The sequence below is a fragment of the Leopardus geoffroyi genome, chromosome E1 (assembly GCF_018350155.1).
Source record: "Leopardus geoffroyi isolate Oge1 chromosome E1, O.geoffroyi_Oge1_pat1.0, whole genome shotgun sequence".
NCBI lineage: Eukaryota > Metazoa > Chordata > Mammalia > Carnivora > Felidae > Leopardus > Leopardus geoffroyi.
The window spans coordinates 59,888,884-59,912,041 of record NC_059330.1 but is presented as its reverse complement, the minus strand read 5'-3'; the positions used below and the strand labels follow the sequence as shown (position 1 = coordinate 59,912,041).

General features: G+C 63.7%; 1 protein-coding gene across 10 annotated transcripts; it reads left to right on the top strand.

Moving 5' to 3' along the window:
• Window positions 1-3,439: 3,439 nt before the first annotated feature.
• CEP131 (centrosomal protein 131) lies at window positions 3,440-22,897 on the top strand. 10 transcript variants are annotated; one of them, XM_045489837.1, is made up of 28 exons: window positions 3,440-3,633; window positions 3,774-3,979; window positions 5,480-5,531; window positions 5,780-5,981; window positions 6,594-6,703; window positions 7,179-7,293; window positions 7,504-7,631; window positions 11,485-11,598; window positions 12,445-12,600; window positions 13,885-14,002; window positions 14,330-14,446; window positions 14,694-14,859; window positions 15,337-15,431; window positions 15,888-16,070; window positions 16,329-16,505; window positions 16,580-16,699; window positions 16,870-16,995; window positions 17,347-17,463; window positions 18,266-18,368; window positions 19,084-19,285; window positions 19,454-19,561; window positions 19,644-19,761; window positions 20,151-20,225; window positions 21,092-21,234; window positions 21,312-21,489; window positions 21,579-21,742; window positions 22,514-22,574; window positions 22,652-22,897. In XM_045489837.1, the coding sequence occupies exons 4-28, from the start codon at window positions 5,796-5,798 to the stop codon at window positions 22,724-22,726; spliced, it is 3,255 nt and encodes a 1,084-aa protein (XP_045345793.1). In that variant the 5' UTR covers window positions 3,440-3,633; window positions 3,774-3,979; window positions 5,480-5,531; window positions 5,780-5,795; the 3' UTR covers window positions 22,727-22,897. The 10 variants fall into 10 exon arrangements, with proteins under 10 accessions (XP_045345793.1, XP_045345787.1, XP_045345792.1 ...); XM_045489831.1 differs by lacking the exon at window positions 5,480-5,531 and having other exon boundaries at window positions 7,179-7,292; window positions 7,491-7,631; window positions 15,888-16,184; XM_045489836.1 differs by lacking the exon at window positions 5,480-5,531.
• Window positions 22,898-23,158: the final 261 nt, after the last annotated feature.

The following is a 23,158-nucleotide window of genomic DNA, read 5'->3' as shown; positions in this document are numbered from 1 at the left end:
ACTACCAATTGTATTTTTGTATGCTAAAAATAATACTGTATGCTGAAAAATACAAAAGACTAGTGAAAGATATCAATGATTAGGCCTAAATAAATGGAGAGGTATACCACGATTATGGATTGGAAAACAATATTGTTAAGACGTCATTCTCGCCAGACTGATCTACAGATTTAACATACCCTCATCAAAATTCCAGCTGGATTTTTTTTTTTTTTTTGTACATGGTGACAAGCTGATATTAAATAGTATAGGAAGAGCCAAATAAATTGAATAGGTACTTTTGAAAAAGGGCAAAGAGGACTCCCACCACCCGATTCAAAGATTTACTGTGGAATAGCACTAATCAACACAGTGTAGTATTGGGGAAAGTTCAGACACAGATCAATAGGCCAGTGTAGACAGCTCAGAAATAGACCCACACAAATATGGTCACTTAAATTACACAAAAGTGTCAAGGTAATTCAATGAAGACAGGATAGCTTTTCAACGGGTGGTACCGGGATAATTCAACATCCATGTACAAAAAAGAAAAAGAATTTAAAAATGTCACCCTATACCTCACACCTTACACAAAATCTCAGTTGAACCACAGACCTAGATAGGAAACCTAACACTCTAAGTCTTCTAGAAGAAATAGGAGAAAATGTTCTGTCCTCGGGTCAGGCCGTGGCTTCTACAACATACAAAAAGCACAAACCACAAAGTTTAAGAACCTCTCTTTGAATGACACAGTTAAGAGAACAGAAGGACAAGCCACAGACGGAGAAAATATTCGCGACCCACGTATCTCATGAAGGACTTATTATCAAGAACGTGTAAAGAACGCTCAAAACTCCTAAGGCAAACAACTCAATTTACAAAGTGGGCAAAAGATTTGAACAAACATTTCACCAAAGAAGGTATATAAATATATGGCAAATAAGCCTAGGAATAGATTCTCGACATCAGTATAGGGACATGGGATACCCCTACACACCTAAGTGATCAGTATTTAAATAATTAGAATCACTTTTTATTTTTTTTAAATTTTTTTTTAGCATTTAGTCATTCTTGAGAGTGAGAGAGACAGAGCATGAGCAGGGGAGGGGCAGAGAGAAGGGGAGACACAGAATCCGAAGCAGGCTCCAGGCTCTGAGCTGTCAGCCCAGAGCGCGGCGCGGGGCTCGAACTCACAGACTGTGAGATCATGACCTGACCTGAAGTCGGACACTCAACCGACTGAGCCACCCAGGCACCCCTAGAATCGCTTTTTAAAAATGAGAACACCAGGGGTGCCTGAGTGGCTGTTGGTTGAGCATCCGACTTCGGCTCAGGTCATGATCTCACAGTTCATGGGTTCAAGCCCCACGTCGGGCTCTGTGCTGACAGCTCAGAGCCTGCAACTTGCTTCGGATTCTGTGTCTCCCTCTCTCTCTGCCCCTCCTCTGCTCGAGCTATGTCTGTCTGTCTCTCTCTCAAAAAATAAAATTTTAAATTAAAAAAAAAGCCAAAATAAAAACATTTGAACAACCAAATGCTGAGGGTGATGGGGGGGGGGCAGGGGGGCAACCTGAGCTCTCATAAACTGCTGGTATGAGCATAAAATGGTACAGCTTCTGTGGAAAATAGTCTAGAAGTTTCTTATAAAGTTGAACACATACCTACTCTCCCTCTCTCTCTCCCTCCCTCTCTCTCTATGTATGTATACACACACCCAGTCTCTCTACATATATATATATATATATATATATACACACATATATATATATATACACACATATATATATATATACACAAGTATAAATACATACCTAAGTTTTTACCCAAGTGACACGAAAACTCATGTTCATATAAAAGCTTGAAAGTAAATGTTTATAGTAGCTTCATTCATAATTACCCCAAGCTGGACACAATCCCCACGTCCCTCAATCGATGACCGATAAAGCGTGGTTCACCACCCGGTGGAATACTAGTCGCCAATGGATCGATCTCACAGTGCTGAGTAGAAGAAGCCAGACCCAAGGCTACATTCTGTAGGATTCCATCTCTGTGACATTCCGGGAAAGACAAAACAGTAGCGACAGAGCACAGATTAGTGGTGGCCTAGGTAAGGGGGTGGCTGGCTTCAAAGAGGCAGCCCCTGGGTGTTTTGTCGAGGGATGCTCTGTACCTTGATGGTGGTGGTGACACAGCTACGTGCATCTGTCAAAACTCACAGAACTGCAGCCCCCAAAGTGTGAATTTCATCGTATGTAAATGTGTGTTTTTAAAAATAAAAAAGCACTTACTTTATAATAAGTGGCGTAAAGACCAGCCAATGTGCAGTGTTATAGTTTAAGGGGTAACTTTTATTGTAGAGGCCAGAGGCTTCATGGAGAGGGCGTCTGTGTTGGATGTTAGGGGATGCAGGACTGGGGCTTCCCGGGCGAAGGGAGCACAGACAGGTGAAGGGGCACGAGGTGCCTGTGGCTTCCACCTGCAGGGCAGGGAAGGCAGTGCGGTGCCCGCTTTGGGACACAGGACACTGAGGGAAGGGCCTGTGGTCTGGACTTGGGGCTACAGGTGGAAACAACTCCCAGGCAGACTAGTGGCGTTAGGGGTGGGGGTGACTAAAACTTTGGAGAAGGAGGCCAAAAAAAAACCAAACAAACAAACAAAAAACCCTGAGTAAAAGAATGGAGAGGACAGTCAGAACAAAACATGTGCCACCCAGGGGTCTTGAGAGATGAAGGGAGGTGGGCCTTGGGTGCCAGGTTCAGTGACCAGGTCCTGGGGCAGGGCTGCAGGAGGAAGGGAGCCAGCGGGCCTCTGGGAGGTCTGGGCCCTAAGTGGAGTTTTTCAGGTAAGGGGCGCAGCGGGACCCACGTGTCCAGAGCAGCAGTGGGGAGAGAGCCAGGACCGCGTGGGAGCCCAGCAACGGAGTGGGAGCCCCGCCACGGCATGGAAGACCGGACTGCGTGGGCGCCCGAGGAGGACGTGGGAGCCTGGGGACAGCGTGGGAACTCGGGGACCGCGTGGGAACCGAGGAGGACGTGGGAGCCCGGGGAGGACGTGGGAAGCGGGACCGCGTGGGAGCCCAGGGCCGCTAGGATGCCAGCGCAGGCCGACCGGGTCGCTCAGAAAGAGGGGCCCGGAGCGCCACGCTGCCCGCCCCGCCTCGCCCTCGGTCCTTTCTCTTTCCCCGCCTCTTCTCCCTGAGGCTCCGCCCAGGTCCCGCCCCATACCAGCAGAGATCCCGCCTCCTCTGACTGCGTCCAATCGGCGGCCCGCTGCCACCAGCGGGGGGCGGGGAGATGTGCCGCAACTCGAGGCTCCTCCCACGCCTGAACGTCCCGAAGGACAGCCAGGCGCCCAATGGGCTCTCGGGACGGCCGGAGCGGGCAGCCGGTCGGCCAATCCGGAGGCGGCGCGGGCAGGAAAGGCGGGCCTCGGTGACGGACAGGGGAGGAGGTGCCAGGCTGGTTGCTGGTTGCTAGCTGCCGCCGCTCACGCTACGGCCCGGTCGCTTCATTGTCACCTGGGCCTCGGAGCCAGGGCCAGGGTGCGAGGTCGTCAGCCTGAAGCCGGGGCCCCGGGCGTCCCACGCCGGAGGGCCTCGCACATCCCCCGCGGGCCGGCCTCGCAGGCTCCGCGCCCCAGGCCCGGCTCGCGCAGGTGAGGGGGTCCCCGCGCAGGTGACGGGCCCCAGCCCCTGTAGGTGAGGGTGCCGCGCAGATGAGAGGGGCTCGCGCGGATGAGGGAGTCCGGGGCCCGCGCAGGTGAAGTCTTTCCCCCTTCTCCCCTACCCCGTGCAGGTGTGTCGGGGTGGGGGGCCCGCACCGGTGAGCGGAGTCCAATCAAAGGTCTCAGGTCCCACCACCTTGAGCCAGATCCTCGGGAGACTGGGAGCTGCCCGGTGGAGAAGCTGCCAGGGGTCCTGGGTCAGCCCATCTTGAGGAGTCTGGGCAGAGGCCCTGGACACCCACCGTGGGCTGCTGGGAGAGACATCTTTGTCTGCAAGGTGAGGTCTGGCCTGGAGGTTTCCACGGAGAGGCTGTGTTTACCATCCCGCGTGCTGCCGCTCCTGTGGCTGGGAAAGGGTCCAGCTGGGTGTGGCCAGTGCCCTGGGGAGAGGAGGGTGTTAAATTTCACCCACACAACCGGAAATGCATAACTGAGGACACCGACCTGGTGAATGGCAGGACAGCTCTGTGCTCCAGGCCGGAGAGGCAGGGGCACCTGGCCACGGGGCGCCCCACATGTGTGTGAGGGGGCTGGGGGGCGGAAGGAGGCCGCAGCACTGACCGTGGGTGGTAATGGCGTGTGCCTGTCGGCCCACCAGAGTCCTCGGTGGCAGGGAGGGCTGCCTCTTCTCTGTGGTACCGGCTCGTGCCCTCGTCCACTCCTGTTGCTTGAGAGCTTGCCACGTGCCAGGGCCGCGTGGTCCCTGTCCTCACGGAGCTCATGTTCTTGTGAGGGGGTCAGACGTTGCAGACCGCCCATGAGGCAGGGTGAAGGAAAATAAAGCAGGAGAGGGAGCAAAGTGATGGCCCGGTGGCCCTCTGAATAAAGGGGGTGCCTCGTGACATCCCAGGGGAAGAGGCTCCCGGCAGAGGGACCCGCAGGATGGAAACAGGCTGGCCCAGTTTGAGGAGCTGCAGGAAGGCTGGTTTGGCTGAAGCAGAGCGAGGGGTGGCAGTGAGGAGGTCACAGAGAGAGCAGGGTCAGATCTGAGGGGTGTTGGGCATTTAGACTTTATTCTCTGTGCCAAGCGGACCCTCAGAAGGTTTTCAGCAGGGACACAGTGTGATCTGAGACCTGGTGGAGAAACATCAGCCCCGGCCGCCGTGCGGGGAGGGTCCGGGAAGGCGCGGTGCGCTTGTCCGGGTTCAGGGAGAGGGGGCTCAATCCGGGTTGTGGAGGGGGAGGGTGTGTGGGGAGAGGGCACAGCTGGCTGGGTTGCTGAGGGAGCAGGTGTGGCGCTGAAGGGGAAGATGTCAGGATGAGGTCGAGGTCCTTGGCCTGAGCCAGTTACAAAGCATGACCCCTGGGGAGGGGGCAGCCAGAGGTGGGAGTCAGGGTTCTGTTTTGGTCTCTCTGGGGCTGAAGCGCCAAATGCACGGCTGCTCATGAGCCAGGAGTTAGGGAACCGAGGGGGCAGGAGCTGGCAGCCGCTGATTGGAGCCGGGAGGCCAGACGAGGTCCCCCAGGGGAGAGGGTGGGTGGAGGAGAGGCCGGGGTTGAGCCCCGGGGCCCTCCGACTTCAGGGGTGGGAGTCGGGGGGGTGGGCAGCAAGGAAGGCTGTGAAGGGTGCCTGGTGCCAGAAAGGGGGGGGGGGGACCTGGACACGAGAGGGCAGATGCCACATCGCAGAAGCTCATGGGTTTCTGGAGGTTCCGAGGAAACGGAAGGGGTTCCGTGGCCAGACAAGCTGTGGCCCCTGGGTTGGGCAGCGTCAATCAGACCAAGTCCTGGTTTGAACGTGTTGAGTGTTCACGTAGCGGCCTTGTCCACACCTCAGGACGACCCCAGGAAGAGGCACTTTCTCAATATCCATTTTACAGATGAAGGAGGTGAGGCTCAGACAGGTGGAGTAGCTGTCTTGGGGTGGGGGATGGGGTACATGCTGCCTCGGGCCACCCTCAGGCAGGGTCCCTACGGAGCGGTGTCCCTGTGGCCCGGAGCCCTGCTCTGCCACGTGGCTTCTTTTCCCGACAGAGGAGCCCCACCGCCCAGTGAGGAGGGTGGCGGTGGTGTGGTGGTTGCCGGGAGGCCTGGTTCCTCAGAAGGCGTCCCCCTGCACCTCCTCTTGCCTGCTCAGGACCCTTGCAGCCTCCATGAAGGGCTCCCGGGCCGCCAGCGCTCCCTCCGGCCCCCCCGAGGGCAGCCCAGAAGGTGTGAACCTGAGCCTGACGGGCCTCCCTCCGCCTGTGTCCTGGCGCCCCAACAGCGCCTCCGCCGCCAAGCCTGTCGCCCGCTCCTTCTCCACGGTCTCGGGCAGTGAGCCAAGGAGGAAGGCACTGGTGAGTGCTGGGGCCGGAGGTGTCCAGGGCCGGCGGGGGCTCCAGCTCACAGGTCGGAGCGATCTCCCCAAGAGGTCAAGGCCAGGGTCGGTCGCCGGTCTGAGGCAGAACCGAAATCACCAGCCTCTCGGCCCCTCTCGCTCCGCCAGCTTTAGGATTTGGGTCCTCAAGAAGCAGGGTGACCTGGGGGGGGGGAGGAGATAAGCCCCCAGTGGCCTTGAGGAAAGCCCGGTGGGCAGGCGGGCGGCAGGCGCTGCGGCAGAAGCGAGCCCACCACGTTCCCTGGGTAGCGGGTGGTGGGGAGGACGAGGCCGGAGGACGAGGCCGGGCAGCCTCTGCCGAAGCCCCCAGGCCAAGCCTCATGCACTTCCTCCCGGACCCTCACCAGCCAGGGGTGAAGGGCGCCCACTTCATCCAGGAAGACGGGGCTTCTAGAGGCTTCCCGCGGCCATGCCCGGGACCCTGCACTGCTCTCGTCCACGAGAGCCGGGAGACCCTTCTTGCCACGTCCACCCGCTCGCCCTGAATCTGTTCTTCCAGGCCTGGTGTGGCTCGGGGTGAACTGGTGAGTGTCTGAAACCCACGGGGACGGCTGTTTCTTCCTTTCTACAGGAGGCCACAGGGCCCGGAGGTTCCCGAACCATCAACAACCTTCGCAGATCTAACAGCACCACGCAGGTCCACCAGCCACCAGCCGGCCAGGCGTGGACCGGCCCCCTCAGGTGACCCTTCCCCCTCCCCCTCGGGTGACTCCCAGCACACTCCTCTCCTGCCTCTGTCAGCCCTCCTTCCAGCCCCACAGCTTGGCCACAGGCTGGGCAGCGGGGCCTGACGTGACCTGCACCCAGGCCAATGCTGCGCTGGGCAGGCGGGCCGAGTCTTGACCCGTCATATCTGCGAGTAGAGATGCGGACCCCAGGCCAGCGCCCCCCATACCTGCTTCTTTCCCTTTGTCCCTGCTGCACTCTTCCCGTGGGTGTCAGGGTGGCCGCGGCCTAGGGTGTGAGCATCTCTCTCAGGCACGGTTGTCAGATTATGGCTAAGAATCGACAGTTAAGCTGTTGGCTTGGGAACAGAATTCCCGCCCGGTGACCCGGCCCCTCCCAGCCCCTCGGAAGACGTGCCCATCTGTGCTCCTGGAGCCGACCCACCCAGACGGAGTGACTGTCCCTGCTTGGCATCCTGTCTCCGACACAGGCCAGCCGAGGACCCCCACTTCCTGACACTCTTTGAGGGCAGCCCTGGTGGGAAAAAGAGGCTGACCGGTCTAAGCAAGGCCCCCAGCGAGAGGGGAGCCACGTGGAATGTCCTGGTAAGGGCCAGGGGCTGAGTCTAAGTGTCCCTTCAAGAGTGACACCCGGTTCTCTGCTGTGGCCGCACCTGTGGGAGGGGCCGGCAGCAGGGGGGGAGTCTGTGTTAGCTCCCCATCCGTGTGCGAGGCAGTGGGAGACCTGCCTGGGGCCTGGGGTCCACGGCCTGTGCAGCACATCACGGTCTGAGGTGGCGTCCGTGTCCTCGACAGGATGACCACCCCAGGGCCTTCGACTCGCCACCCGACTCCGGGAGTCCTGGCACCCTCAGCGCGCCGGTGGGCCCACGGAGGAGAGAGTGCACCGTCCCCCTGGCCCCCAACTTCACTGCCAACAACAGGTGGGACCTGAGGCGGGTGCCACACAGGGACCCCAACCGCTGAAGCGCCTGGGGACTGACTGTCTTATTTGTGGCAGGTGCCCTGTGCTTTGGAATGAATGACTGAGGGCACAAGGGACTGGTTTTCTCCACCCAGGGGCCCGGGGGTGGGGGTGGGGAGGCCACGGGGTGGCACCTCGTACCCCGGGAAGGAGGCTGCGGGGAGGGGCCCGGGGAGGGAGGCCATGGGGTGGCACCTTGCCCCCGGGGGCTCTGCTGGCCCAGGGTTGCTCGCCCAGGGCTCCTGCGGGCCTCCATCCGCCCTCTCCTCTGTGGGGCGGCCTGTCTCCCCAGGACCCGAGACGCCCGGCTTAGCTCTTGAAGAGGTCGGAGTAAGGCTCGGGGGAGGTTCTTGGGCCTCCGGTGGGGCAGGCGGCCTCGGGCGGGCCCTGCTCACTGGGTGCCGAGAGCTGGTTGGTGTGCAGGCCGCACCGCCCACGGCAGGACAGAAGCAAGCACGTGCAGAGGGACGGCCACGACGCCGGGGTCTGCAGAGGGCTAGGCAAGCTGGCCTTGGTGGTGGGGCTGGTGGCCGGTGGTTGTCAGGGTGGGCAGGGGGCCTGGAGAAGCCGCCGAGGAATTCAGGGTCGGCACAGTCGCCCTCGGCTGCAGAGCCGGTCCCCCTCGCTCTTGGCCTCAGGGGGACCAGTGGGCAGAGGGACAAGGACATACGTGTGCCTCAGCGCAAGAAAGAACTTCTTAACGCCCAGAGCCACGCATCAGAGGAAGAGTCTTGGATCGTCTACCAGAGTCAGCACGGGAAGATTCTTCCTTTTGATGCAAGAATTTAAATTAACGTTAATTTTGGAGGCACCTGGGTGGAATCAGCCGATTCTCGATTTGCGCTCCGATCACGATCTCACGGTCGTGGGATGTGGCCTGCTTGGAGTCGTCTCTCTCTCCCTCTGCCTCTCCCTCTGCCCCTCCCCTGCTCACACGCGTGCGCGCTCCCTCTCTCTAAAAAAACCTTTTTAAATTTTAATTTCTGTCAGTGATGCATGCGCACAGCTAAATAGCGGAGCAGTGGGAGTGCCTGGAGGGCTCAGTCGGGTACGTGGCCGACTTCGGCTCAGGTCATGATCTCACGGTTCGTGGGTTCGAGCCCCACGTCGGCCTCTGTGCTGACAGCTCAGAGGCTGGAGCCTGCTTCGTGGATTCTGTGTCTCCCTCTCTGTCTGCCCCTCACTAGCTTGCGCTCTTTCTCTCTCTCTCTCTCTCAAAAAGAAATAAAGATGAAAAAAAAAAATGCTTTCAAAGCAGAACAGCACCACACACTTAAAATAAAAGCAACAAACCCAGTACCCCTTCCCCCAGAACTGAGTCCTGCTTCCCGGAACCAGCTTTCTTTCTTTCTTTCCTTTTTTTTTTTTTTTTTTTTTTTAACGTTTATTTATTTTTGAGAGACACAGAGAGACAGAGAATGAGCAAGGGAGGAACAGAGAGAGAGGGAGACACAGAATCCGAAGCAGGTTCCAGGCTCTGAGCTGTCAGCACAGAGCCTGATGCGGGGCTCGAACCCACAAGCGGTGAGATCATGACCTGAGCCGAAGTCAGTTGCTTAACTGACTGAGCCACCCAGGCGCCCCTCTTTCTTTCTTTCTTTTTTTTTTTTTTTTTAATGTTCATTTACTTTGAGAGAGAGAGTGAGCACACGTGCAGGGAGGGGCAGAGAGAGAGAATCCCAAGCAGTCTCCATGCCTTGGGGGCCGATCCCACGACCTTGGGATCATGACCTGAGCCAAAATCAAGAGTCGGACGCTTGACCGCCTGAACCTCCCAGGCGCTTCTGGAAGCAGCTACTTTCAAGCAGTTTCTTCTAGTATTTTCTAGAAAACAGTTATGAAAATGTGCTCGTGGTGTTCGTTGTTGACTGTTTTCGACCTTGGATGCATGCAATCCACGTGGCAGGCGGGCCTTTGCTCCCCTGTGGCCGCCTTGTGAGTCTTCCCGTCCCTCCACACTGGCAGAGCTGAGTCCGTCAGAGCTGGGCCACGGGGCCACGCTATCACGCAGGGGCTCTTCCCGGTCTGAGTTCTGAGTTCACAACTTTTTTTTTTTTTTTTTTGCTGTGGGACTTGGGAGCGCTGCTTAACCTCCCTGGGCCCCAGGATGCTCATTTATACTAAGGGGCCGCCGTTGTGTCTGCCCCACAGGGTCAGGAGGGTTTGACGGGTGAGCCGGGAGCCTCTTAGAGCAGTGCAGTGCACCTGTCTTTCCCAGAGCTAGAAACGATCGCTCCTTTTTCCCTAGCTGCTTGTCTGTGTCTCGGCCGCCTGTCCCAGACTTGACAAGAGAAGGCTGAAACTGGCCTCTGCACCGGGAGCCCAGCAGGGGCCCCTCCTGTCCCAGGAGCCTGGCTTCTCCCGAGGTCCCAGCTGTCCGCCCCCCGTGCGACCTCCGTTTCCTCTGTCTGCTGTGAGCACATCCTCCGCCAGACTCCGGAGCCAGGGTGCTGGGCAGGGAGAGGTTTCAAGACTGTGCGCAGTTGTTCCCTTTCTTTGCGCCGCTATTCCCGGGATTGGGGTTGCTGAGCGGATCCGACTACGGGCACCGCTCCTGTCTCCTCTGCCTTCCGCTCCGTCCCCGCGCAGCCCTCCGTTCCACAAGCGCCTCCTGCTCCCGAGGGCGTCTGCCTGCCTTCCGGCTCGGGGCGCGTGGTTTTCCTTCTCGCGTCTCTGACGACAGCGGGGAACAGTGGCTGGCAACCTGCACCAGCTGCGGCGGGGGGGGGGGGGGGGGTGGCACTGGCTGGCTGTTCGTCCCGCCTCTGCGCGCAGGGACGTCTGAGGTCCTGGGGTCTCCGTGCTGGGAATGTTGAAGGTGACAAACGTTGCAAGTCCGAGCTTTTCCTGCCGAGATCGGGCTGGTAACGCTCGTCCATGCGGCCCGGCCATCAGCATGGATTCTTTGGGACACGCTCCCTCTGCTTAGTGTTGTCTCCACCACATCCTGTTTGTTGGCCTCTAGCGTGCGGGTTGTTCCTCAAATGTCTGGAATACTGGCTCTGCCAGCATCTAAGAGGGGGGCCCTAAAAGTTGCCTGGCGGCTCCCTTGGGGGTGCCCGGGCAGGAACCCGGCTGGCGTCCTGGGGGTCCGCACGTATTAGTGTCTGGGCGGCTCAGCCTCTCTGGATGCGGGGAGCCGGGGGGCGGTTCTCTGGTCTCCTGCCGTGGGCCCAGCGGGAGAGGGCATGGCGGTGTCCTGCTCAGTGCCCAGACCTTGCTTCTCCTGCAAGGTCAGCCTGTTGTCTGGAGCGCAGGGTGGGCTTGGTGCCCGGGTGCGAGGGTGCAGGAGGGATCTGGGGTACAGCGTTCCTTTGGAAGAGCCAGGCGCCCCCACTCCCGGCTCATGCCTGGGGCTCCAGGGGGGCAGACCAGCCACTTCGGGGCCTCTCCGCCATCCCTCCACGTGTCACTTACCACCGGCCCTTCTCATCCCGCTAAGACTTAGCAGTCGTGTCTTCGTGGCAGCCTCCTCCCGCATTCCCTTGGTCCCTGTGTGTTTATGCCGCGTGTGTTCCTTCCGGTGGGCGAGAGCGGGGCGGGGAGAGAGTGGTGTCTGCCTCCCCTCGTGTTTCCCTGGCACAGAGACGCCCATTCTCTGTTGACGGATGGCCCGACCTTCTCCCTGCAGACACCTCGGGTCCTGCTCCGTGGGAGTCCCTGGGTGGAGCTGTCCCGCGTCCCGAGAAGGCCCCTCCTGTCGGTGTGGTGGCCGCGGTGGGGCCCCAGGGACGCCTGGACGGTGGCACGGTGAGACGCCTCGGGCTGTGCCGCCTCCCGGAGCCTGACGCCACCCCTGTGTCTTCCGGCAGGAGCAACAAAGGTGCCGTGGGCAACCGCGTCACCACCATGCTGCACAACCGCTACACCCCCTCGGAGAAGGCGCCGCCGCCCAAGAGCTCCAACCACACGGCTCCCTCCCTCAAGTAAGGCGGGCTCTGGCCTGGGGCAGGTCCGGGAGCTGATGCGCGGCGGGACCCCGGGCGCCCCGGGAGCTGCGGCCCTCGCCAGCGGGGGGCACCGGGGCAGAGAGACACCAGACCTGGGTGGGCGATCACCCCCGGCGAGGGGTCCCTGCCGAGGAAGCCGTAGCCTCTCCCCGAGTCTCCGGCCCCCTGGCTGAGGCCAGAGCAGCCCCGACCCGTCACCCCCACCCCCCTGCCCGGCACACCCGGAGTCAGGGATTGCCCGTCGGCTGTCGTGGGTCACCGTCTGGCTCTGGGATCTTGTGACTTTGAGACTTTTTCATTTTTTAATTATTTTTTTTGTTTATTTTGAGAGAGAGCGACACACGTGGGCATGTGCTTGTGGGCATGTGCACATATGCACAGGGTTGGGGGAAGGAGCAGACAGAGAGAGAGAGAGAGAGAGAGAGAGAGAGAGGATCCCAAGCAGACTCCACACTATCAACAGAGCCCGACACGAGGCTCAACCTCATGAACCATGAGATCGTGACCTGAGCCCAAGTCGAGAGTGGGATGCTTAACTGCCTGAGCTACCCAGATGCCCCAGACCTCTTTGCTTTTTGTAACAGAAAGAGCCCAGTAACCCACAATGTGGGCCCTGTGTGGGGGGCAGGTGGTCCTGGGGATCGACTAGCGTGTGGGAACCGGGGGCCGTGCCCACTCCCGATGTCCTGTGGGTGTGTCCTTCCAGGCCTAAGGCCCTGGGATGGGGCTGAGGCAGCCCCGCTTCTCGAAGGCAGAGCTGCCCACCGGGGCCGTGGGTGGGCCTGGGCTGGCGCAGCGAGCCCCTTCTTCTCTTCCCGTTAGCAATATCCTCAAGGCGGCCACCGGTGAGGGGGAGAGCGGCGGCTCCGGGAAGCCACACAAGAACTTTTCCAGCAGCAACCACGTGGCCCAGAACAACGCCGGGGCCACCCCGGGCCTGCTCAGACGGAAGGAGGTGACAGAGGAGGAGGCCGAGAGGTGACCGCGGGCTGGGGGCCGGGAGGGAGCCTGAAGCTCCCCTGATAGAAATTTCCACTTAAGAAAATGTCAGGAAGAGGCAAATCTGGAGAAGGCGGAAATAGAGCCACAGCTGCCTGGGGCCCGTGGCTGCAGAAGGGGGTCCTTCCGGGGGTGACAGAAATGCTCTAAATCTGGGTCACGCTGCCAGTCGTACGACCATGTAAATTTATGAAAAATCGTTGAACCGTATACTTAAAATGGATAGATTTTATGGTATCTAAATTGTACGTCGCTAAAACTGTTAGTTAAAAAAGCATTACGTGGAAGGAAGACATAAAACTAAAAACACCCCAAACGGCCTTATGGCCCTGTCCCCTGAATCTCGCTCCAGGGGGGCGATGAGGGTGGGCTGCAGCCGGACCTTCCGCCGGGGCCCCCGGTCCAGGGTGTCGCTCCCGGTCAGGAACCTTGTGCTGGTCAGAGTGTGGGAGCCAACACCTGGTGGGTGGCCGCCGCCGCTGTCCCGTGGGAGCCTGGGGACGGGGCCCTGGGGGTGGGCGCGTGGGAGGAGCCGGCAGCCAGGTGCTTTCCGCCTGGCTGTGCATCAGCGTACGGGCCCCTCTCTGCGCCTGTCCCGAAGCCGGCGACCATCCATGTCCTGGATGCTCCGTTAGGGCTTTTGCTGAGTAAATCGGCAGGGGGTCCTTAGAGCCGGGGTTAAGGCTTTTTAGAGTTTACTCAGCTTTACTGAGTCAAAGTGATTGATGTACGCTAAAATGCACCCGTTTTAGATGTATTGCTGGCTGAGTTCGGGCGCGTGTATGCAGCTCTGTGGTCTGCAGGTACAGCCACCAAGACACAGGACGTCCGTCACCCCCAGAACCCCCGGAGGGCTTTTATCCGGCTCCAGACCCCACCCTGGCCACACCCATCTGTTCCCTTAGGGCTTTGCCTTTTCTAGAATAGACTATGGCCCGAGCACTCAGCCTGTGGCCTATCATGCCCGGCCAGGTCTCTGGTTTGTTGCTTTCTGTCGGTGAATAGCGTCCACCATCAGGACCGCAGCGCCCACCCACAGACCCACAGCCGGGTGTGCCGGGCACGGCGCTGGGCCTTTGGGTTATTTCTGGTGACTGCGCACAGAGCCTGCGAATGGGCGTTTTCACCTCCCCTGGGGAGTGCGGCTGCACACTCCCTCGGGGGGGGGGGGGGGGGCCCAGGGGGGAGAGGCTGTCACTCACTCACCCGGGTCGGCGGCTGCCTGGGGCCCTGCCTCAGTCCTGTGCCCTCCTGCCCCCGCAGGTTTATCCACCAGGTGAACCGGGCTGCCGTCACCATCCAGCGCTGGTACCGCCAGCAGGCGCGGAGGCGCCAGGCCGGAGCCGCCCCCCGGGAGCACCTGCTCGCGCCCAAGCGAGAGGTCAGCGGGGGGTGTGTGAGCTGCGCCCCGAGGAGGCAGGCGGGAATCCCAGGGGTCCCGGCTGCATACAGTGGGGTTTCTGGGACCAGCGGGATTGAAACGTGGAATCGCCCCATGGGCCCACACCCCATGTGAGGGCTCCCTTCCTCCCTGCCCTGAGTCAGGGCCCCTGCTCCGAGATGCAGAGCTGTCTCCCCACTCGAAGGAGCCGCTGGCCACCCGCAGGGAGGCAGGCTGGGGGACCGGGGGCGGGGGGGGGGTCCCGTGGAAACCCAGGTCTGGACGAGCACCCCCACCTTCGCCATCAAACCAGCTGTGGTTCCACAGGAACAGCGGCAGCAGCTGGGAGACAGGAAGGTGCCGGACCTGCAGCAACAGAAGGAGGCGGCCAGGAGGAAGGTCCGGGAGGAGAAGGCGCGCCAGGCCAGGCGATTGGCCGTTCAGGTGCCTGGGGTGCCCTGAGCAGGAAGCCCAGGGCGGAGTCAGCAGACAACTGCTGGGTACACCCCCTGTGCCTGAGAGCCAGACCGTGCTCCTGGGGGACCCCTGCCTGCTGCCTTCCCTGAGCCCTCCTGCCCCCAGCCCCTGGACGCTGGGCCTCGGGGTAGCTTGGTGGGGGGAGGGGGGACGGGAAGGGCAGGGCAGCCGGCTTGTGCTGGGCGAGGCTGCTCAGAGGGGCCCCTCACGGCAGGAGCTCCAGCAGCAGAAGCGAGCCCAGAAGTTAGGCGACCCTGGGCCTGGGCTGCAGAAGGAAGCGCGAGAGACCGAGAAGCCCCAGCCCGCTCAAGAGTCCGCCCTGAGGCCGGGCAGCACCGCTCGGGCCCACCGGACCCACAAGGCCAATAACACCAGCGCGGGTGAGCCCAACAGAGGCCTGCCCCCACCTCTGCCTCCCAGCTCTAGGCACTCTCAAGGTCATGGCCCTGCCCCGTGCCCCGCCCCCTCCCTCTGGGAGGGCAGTGGCCAGGAAGGAGGCGTGGCCTCTGCTGCCGTCCCTTGGCCCCGCCTGCTTCCGCCCTGGAGGAGGGGCCTCGGCTGTGCAGCCCCCTCCCGCTTCTCTACCGCCGCCCCTCTTGTTCTGAAGCTGGACACGATGACCCTAACGACCAGTGAGGCCGAGGGTTCTGGGATGGTTGCACCAGTTTCCCTGACCTTTCACCCCAGAAGGTCAGGGTTCCGGAATGTTCCCTCTGCTCCGCATGCAGTCTGCCGTGGCCCCCGCTGCCACGTGCTCTCCCTCCCGTGCGTGTGGTCTCTTCTCAAGGGCCCCTCCAGATTTGCTGCCCCCCGGTGGGGCAACGCCCCCGTGACCAACACTCTGCTCTGTCGTGCAGGAGCTGGCTTCCGTTCCGCAGGCGCAGAGGACCCCTGCCAGCCGGCCTCCAACTCCTCCCCAGAGCCCCGGCAGTTTCCAGAGAACAAGCCTCAGGTGTCCATACAGCCCTTTCTGTCCACCCTCCCCCTCAGCCTGGGTGGCCCGAGCCTGCCCCTGCGTGGCTGTGAGGTCACTCAGACGGGGAAAGGCTGCCCGGAATGGGTCTTGTTGCCCTAAGGCGGGGGGGGGGGGGGGGGGGTGTCTCACGATGGCCCTCAAATCCGGCTGGGCTCTCACAGACGCCCTGGGGTGGGGCCCGAAGTCCATGCCCACAGAAGAGCGCAGGAAGCTCAGAGGTTGGGTGTGGGCCGAAGCCACCGGGCCGAGGGGCGAGGAGGCCCAGCCACCCTTCTCCTTTTCCTGGAGGTGGGTCGGGGTGTGCCTGATCCACGTGGCTGAGTGGCCATGGGCCGATGCAGAGGAGGCCTCCCTCTCCCTGCCTGCACAGTTCTCTGGGGGTCTTGGCCTCTAATGGCCTCAGCGGTTGTCCCTCCTGCCTGTCCGCTGCAGGATGCCGGCTCCCAGGACGTGGCCAGTGAGGATCTGGAGGGGGTGGGCCCCGCCAAGGGCAGGGCCCAGTCCAGGGCGACCCTGGATGAGCTGCTGGCCACGCTAAGGCTGCTGGAGGAGGAGCCCGAGCCGCTGCCCAACCCCAGGGCCTATCACAAGGACAAATACTCCTGGACCGACGAGGTGACCGCGGGCTGCCCAGGAGTGGGGAACGGGTGCCACCTCTCCGCCAGCGCGCCCCTAGGCGATGCCCTGCAAGCATCCGGGCAGGCTGAGAGGCCCTTCCTTCCAGACCAGGTCCGGCCGCCTTCCCCAGCCGTCCCTGCACTCACTCGCTCCACCCCTGCCTCCCACCCGGGGGTCCCTGAGGAGCTCCCAGAGGGCCAGCCCAGCGTCCTCGGCCGCCCCTCAGCCCCTGATGCCATGCCCCCTCCCCTGTAGGAGGACAATGCCAGCTCCCTGACAGCAGACAACCTGGAGAGGTTTGGGAGGCTCGGCACGTGTGCCAGTCCCCCCGAAGACGGGACTCTGCTCTCGGAGGCCAAGCTGCAGAGTATCATGAGCTTTCTGCACGAGATGGAGAAGTCGGGCCAGGACCGGCCGGCCTCAGCCCCTCAGGTGCGGAGGGTCCCCGGGGAGGGCGCCAGGTCATCACCTGCCTGGCCGTCACCTGACTCACACCGCCTTCCCAGGGGCTGGTGCCGGACGAGGGGCGCCTGGAGCCCACGTCCACGGTGAGCTCGTCTGTGATGCGGCTGAAGCTGGAGGTGGAAGAGAAGAAGCAGGCAGTGGGGCTGCTGCAGAAGGCGCTGGTAACGTCCCGCCGGTTCCCCGTCCCGCCCCCATCCCTGTCCCCATCCCTGTCCCCGTCCTGGGCCGTTGCCACATCACCACCCTGGCAAATCCTCACACACGCTGCGGGGCCATTACTGCTTTGCCCCTGGTCCCCAGTGTCCCACCTCTCCTCCCCCCACCCCCACAGGTGCAGCAGCGGGACCTCACCGTCCGGCGGGTCAAGGAGACTGAGAAGGAGCTGGGCCGGCAGCTGCGGCAGCAGAGGGACCACTACGAGGCCACCATCCAGCGGCATCTGTCCTTCATTGACCAGGTGCCACCGCCTAGGCAGCCGGGCACCGGGGAAGAGGGGCCGGGACCTGACTGGCTTGGGCCGCACAGACACTTCTAGACCCACGGGGCTTCCTGGCAGGCCTGCTGCTCCCTTGTGTAGAAACCGCAGCATCTTCCGTGTGGGAGCTGCTTGACGGGCCAGCCCAGGGCGTCACTGGGTGCTCTCCCCGAGGCCACGTCCCCTGGCCACGCCCCTTGTCCACAAGCGCTCGCTCCTGCAGTCTCGGCCCCAGGGGAGCCCGGGACGGGAGGGGAGGGGAGGTCAGTGGTCACAGGGGCAGGGCCCCATCTCAGGGCAGCCACCTGAGCCCCGGCCCTTGACCCGCCACAGCTGATTGAAGACAAGAAGGCCCTGGCAGAGAGGTGCGAGGCCGTGGTGGCCGAGCTGAAGCAGGGGGACCAGAGGCGCAGGGACAGGGAGGCCCAGGTGCAGGAACAGCATGAGCTGGTGAGCCCCTCGGGTGGGTGGCCGCGGCTGGAGCGGCGGCTCTGCAGCTCCAGCGCTCTCGGGCCCTGTGGGCAGTGGGGGTGGGGGGACAGCCTCAGAGCAGGGGAGTCATGGGGGGTTTGAGAGCAAGATCACTGGGCCCACCGTGGAGGCTCGGGCCCGTGCCCCACACCCGGGACAAGGTGCCGCCCCAGCCCAGTCTCGTCCCTCTCTGGGCTGGAACTGCGCTGGGTGCTGGACCCCGGGGCGGGGCCGGTTACCCCTCCCGTGTCACATACGAGGAGGCGGGGCTGGGAGGAGCCACCACCTGCCCTCAGTGCTGGCTGAGTGGGAGCCTGAACTGCCCCAGCTCTGGGCCCCTGGGCAGAGGGACCTCCCCTAGCTTTCCTGGCTTTGCCCCCGAGGCCGGGGCCCTGCCCCATCGGGCTTTACTGGCAGCACCAGCCTTCTCCCCTGCCCAGCTTCACTTCCCACGGTGTGGGCGGCGATGGCCCCCAGGCCGAGAGCTGGCTCTGGGGGCGGGGAGGGTACCAGCATTGTTAAGCCCCCTCCCCCACAGCGACCGCAGGGGACAGCCAGGGTTGGGGGGCCTTCCGTCACGCAGAAGTGGGGACTCGGGGTACCCCAGTAGGGCCTCTGCAGGCCGATTACTTTCCCCCATCTCAAGCCTCCAGACTGGATCCTGCCTCCGCCTCCAGGGAGGGCAGAATAGGACCACTGGCGAGTGCAGGGCCCCCGGGGCGGGGGTGGGGGTGGCTGAGGGGCCGGGGTCTCTGTCGACGTCCTGTCTCCTTGCTGGCAGGAGATCAAGAAACTCAAAGAACTAATGAGTGCCACTGAGAAAGTCCGCAGAGAGAAGTGGATCAATGAGAAAACCCGAAAAATCAAGGAAATCACAGTCCGAGGTGGGGACCGGCCACGCCTCGCTGGTCAGATGCTCACAGGCCACACGGCCCAGGGGGAGGCATGGGGGCCTTTGAGCAGTAACAGCAGTTTCGGCTGTGCCCGCAGTGGAGACGGCCTTCCAGGGCAGCTGCGGGGCCTCAGGTGCTGCCGTCCAGCCAGCTTCAGGCCCCGGAGGAGGCAGGGAGGGGGCTGGCCACACGGGCCAAGGACCTGGGACGGAGGGTGGGTCCAAGAGGAAGGGCGTGGCCTTCCCTCTGCCGCCTGAACTCTTTCACCTTCCGGGGGGGCCAGCCAGGTGGGAGCATGGGGGACACACGGGGTTCCCTGCCACCTGGTCAGAGAGTGGGTCTGAGGGCTGACAGGGCTGCACCCACCACGCCTGGCCTGCACCCGGCCCTCCTGCTCTAGGACACTCTCTTGCCCAGTGACGGTCGCCTCCAAGGGGAGACCCCTTGGGCCAGAGCTCCACGGAGGCTGCAGGGCCGCCCGGAGGGAGAGGGATGGTGGTGGGCCCAGGTGGATGCTCAGCCTCGCCTCCACTGGAGCCTGGGGGGGGGGGGGGGAATCTGGCTGGATTGCAGTTCTGGTGTCACGGTGGGCGAGAATGGGGGGTCCCCTACAGCACCGGGGGGCAAGGGTCAGGGCTGTAGGCAGCAGAGTGGGCAGAGGTCAGGGGTCCTCTGCGGCCCTTGCACAGCGGCGCCCTCCCTCCAGGCCTGGAGCCCGAGATCCAGAAGCTGATCGCCAAGCATAAGCAGGAGCTGAAGAAGCTCAAGGGCCTGCACGAGGCGGAGCTGCTGCAGGCGGACGCGCGCGCGGCGCAGCGCTACGGTCGCCAGGTGGAGGAGCTGCGGGAGCATCTCGAGCGCGAGAAGGAGGCGCTGGGCCAGCAGGAGCGGGAGCGCGCCCAGCAGCGGTGCGTGGGCCGGGGGGGACGGGAGGATGCGGAGCGGAGCCGGGGAGGGCGGGGGACGCGGCCTCCCTGCAAACCCGTCGAAGACGGCGGCGTCCCCGTCCCCGGGCGGGGCTGGCCGGCCGCCCGCCCGTGGCGGTCGCCCCCCGCTGAGGCTCTCTCGTCCCTCAGCTTCGAGCAGCACGTGGAGCAGGAGCAGCGGGCCCTGCAGCAGCAGCGACGGCGGCTCTACGGCGAGGTGGCCGAGGAAAAGGAGCGGCTGGGCCAGCAGGCAGCCAGGTGCCACCGGGAGGGGGCCCGGATGCCGACGGCCGCCACCACTCCCCCACCCAGCTGACCTCTCACCTCCCCCTCCCCCCAGGCAGCGGGCAGAGCTGGAGGAGCTGAGGCAGCAGCTGGAGGAGAGCAGCGCTGCCGAGGGCCGGGCCCTCAGGGCCGAGTTTGAGAAGGGGAGAGAGGAACAGGAGCGCCGGCACCAGGTGGGCAAGCCCGCGACCCACGGCGCCCCGCCTCGCACCTTTGCCCTGGCGCTCCTCCTCCCCCGTCCCCCTGCGTCTCCTGCATCCCCGTGCTCCCTTCCACGTTCCCCCGTCGCCCCCTCGTCCCTCCCCTCTTCCCTGCGTTGCGCGGCCCCCGCCCCCGCGCTCCGGCGCCGCATCCCCACCCCGTCAGCCGCTGCAGGGCCGTGGGGGCACCTTGTCAGGGTCACTATCCGTGCCTGACCCCACCTGCCAGAATGGCGGCCACTTGGAGAGCTGGGCAGATCCTGCGGACCGTCTCCCCTGCTCCCCTGCACACCCTCAGCCCAGCTGGCCCTGGGGGGGCGGGGCTTCAATGCCTGCTCTCACGGTGTCGCCCACCCCCCCAGATGGAGATGAAGGCCCTGAAGGACCAGCTGGAGGTGGAGCGACAGATGTGGGAGGCCAGTTGTGCCAAGAAGGAGGTGGGGAGCGGGAAGCCGCGGTGTTTCTTCCTGCCCCGCACCCCGGACACCAGAGCAGGCGGCATGGGGTTCCGTGCTTCCGTGGCCTTGCCGAGGGCAGGGTTGCCGGTGTCACGATGTCACAGCTGGGCAGCTCAGGGGTCGGTGGCATTGTGCTAGTGTGTGTGTGCAACACCTGAGTGCGTCGCCAGGAGGCGGGAGAGGTGGGGGGGGAGGCAGACCCGGCTGACGTCAGAGGAGGCTGTTCCTGGCCCCTGCCCTCCAGCTGGCTGCTCTCAGGGTTAACACTCAGCCAGCGAGCAAAAGGGGAACACTTAGGAGGCGGTCTCCCCCCTTATCTTCCAGTGCCTTCCACAGGCACGGACTGTGCCACCAGGCTCACCCGTCCCAGAAGGAGGCTGTGGTGGACAGGTGCACAGGGCCACACATGAGGCGATGGCCCATTGGCCTAGTGACAAGGCCTCAGCAGTGGCCAAGCAGCCTCCCTGCGTGCCCCGTAGCCGTGCACAGCGGCCACTGTATTTGTGGGACGTGTTTGCAGATGTGGGCAGCTGGGTCAGAGGGCGTGTGGTGTGAAACCTGACCTGAGTTTCCAAATTGCCTTCCAAAGGCCTGCCCCGTCTGGGCCTTTGCTCACCAGGCCTGGAGGTGTCCCTGTTCTCAGAACCAGGATCTGGTCCCTCCTTTGACCCTGGTGGGTCTGGCAGCAGACTCCGGCTGCACTGCTAATGTTCCCACGTGTGCCCCTGCTCTGTCCCGTCCTGGGTCACCCTGGGTCCGAAGATCCACGGTGTGAGCTGCCGAGTACGGGGGGGCGGGACCTGGGGGGACGTGGCCAGCGCCACCAAGCCCCGTGCGCCCCCCAGGAGGCGTGGCTGCTGACCCGGGAACGGGAGCTCAGGGAAGAAATCCGGAGAGGCCGGGACGAGGAGATCGAGCTGGTCATCCGCCGGCTGGAGGCAGACATGACGCGCGCCAGGGAGGAGAGCGAGCGGGCCGCCGAGAGCCGGTGAGGCCTTCTCCCAGCGGCCCCGGCGCGGCCCCGCGGCCCCGGAGCCCCCTGACCCTGCCCTGCCGGCCCCCCAGCGTCAGGCGCATCCGGGACAAGTACGAGACGGAGCTCTCGGAGCTGGAGCAGTCGGAGCGGAAGCTGCAGGAACGGTGTGCGGAGCTGAAGGGGCGCCTTGGGGAGGCCGAGGGGGAGAACCTGCGTCTGCAGGGCCTGGTGCGGCAGAAGGAGAGGGAGCTGGCCGACGCGGCGGCGGTGAGCGGGGCGGGCAGGGGCGAGCAGGGGCGGGCGGGCGGCCCCAGTGCATCCGGGTCCCCGCTCACACCCGCCCTGTGCCGGCCCAGGTGAACGAGCAGCTGGTCAGCGAGCGGAGCGGCCTGGCCGAGGTGCTCCGCCAGGAGTTCGCCGACCGCCTGGCAGCCTCTGAGGAGGAGACCCGGCAGGCCAGGGCCCAGCTGGAGCAGCTGACCCGGGAGAAACAGGCGGAGCTGGAGGAGGTGCACGGGAGGTGGGCCGTGGGCTGGAGCCGGGGGGTCCCTGAAGGGCACGGGGGAGGGGGAAGGGGGGGACAGTCTGGAGCCGGGATCCTTGGGGAGCAGAGGGGGGAGAGGTGGGCCACGGGCTGGAGCCGGGGTCCCTGGGGAGCACGGGGGAGGGGGAAGGGGGGAACACAGGCTGGAGCCGGGGTTCCTGGGGGGCACGGGGGAGGGGAGAGGGGGGCAGGGTCCCGCAGCTGCAAATGACAGGACCCTCGGCCTGAGAAAGGGGAGCCTCCTTGCGGCTGAGGCAGAATGGGGCCCGTCAGCAGCTGCTGTGGTCTCCCTGTGAGGCGCGGCCCCAGGGCCCGGCCGTCCCAGCGGGACTAGGGCCTCCCCTCCTGCCCCAGGAGCGCGGCCTCCAGAGAAGCCTGGGCGAAGCAGCAGCAGCTCACGTGTGGGAGGAGTCCCAAGGTGGGGGCGGGGGTAGCAGCGGGCAGCGCCCCCCAGCCCCCGCAGGCCCCTCAGTCCTTCCAGAGAGGCGGGGCTGGGGGCGGGGCCTTTTGTCCTGGTGCCAGGGTTCCCGCCCTGGGCTCTGGCCCGCCGAGGCCTGTTCTGCGGGCAGCGGCCCGGGGCCAGCCATGGGGGTCACAGCGCCAGGCGTCAACCCCTCCAGGCGGCCCGGTGCCCTCGGGCGGCAGGGCTGGGGTGGGGTGGGCCGCAGAACTGCCCCTCCTGCTCTTCGGGGGACGGAGGCTCCGCCCTGCCACCCTCAGCTGCCCGGGTCCGTGTTCGCCCCGCAGGGTGAAGGTGGCCCTGGCAAAGAAGGAGGAGGCGGTGCGCGGCCTCCGGAAGCAGCACGAGGTGGGTCCCCGAGGCCGAGGCCGGGGGCGGGGGCGGGGGCGGCTGGGGCCTGACCGCAGGTGGCCCGCGTGTTGCAGGCCGCCGTGAAGCGGGCCGACCAGCTGGAGGAGCTGTTGGAGCAGCGCAGGCGGCCGTTCCCGAGCGCCAAGTGACCGAGAGCAGCCCGGACCGGCGGGGACAGCAGGGCTGAGGGCGCCAGCGGGGCGTGGCCCCCGTCAGGCCCTGGCCTTCCCTCCCCCTTCCCTCCCTCCGCCCCGGGCTCAGGTCATTCTGAGGCTAGAGCGCCGGGGCTGCATTTTAACAGTAAAGAGGTGTTTTTAGTACTGATGTGATTCTGTCTGATCTCTCTCTCCTGGGCGGGGTCCCCAGCTCTGCTCTCAGTCCTACTGCCTGGGCTCCCGCCTGCCCCTCCCCCCCCCCCCCCCCCCCAGCCCCTGGGGTTGAGTCCCAGCCCCGGAGCACAGGGAGTGTCTGTCTGTTCCAGCCTGGGCTCTCCCGGGCTCCCTAGCTGGCTGGCCCTGCCCTCCGAAGGAGCTTGGAGGCTCTTCCCCTGCCCTCTTCGGATGCCCCAGCTGCGGTTGTGC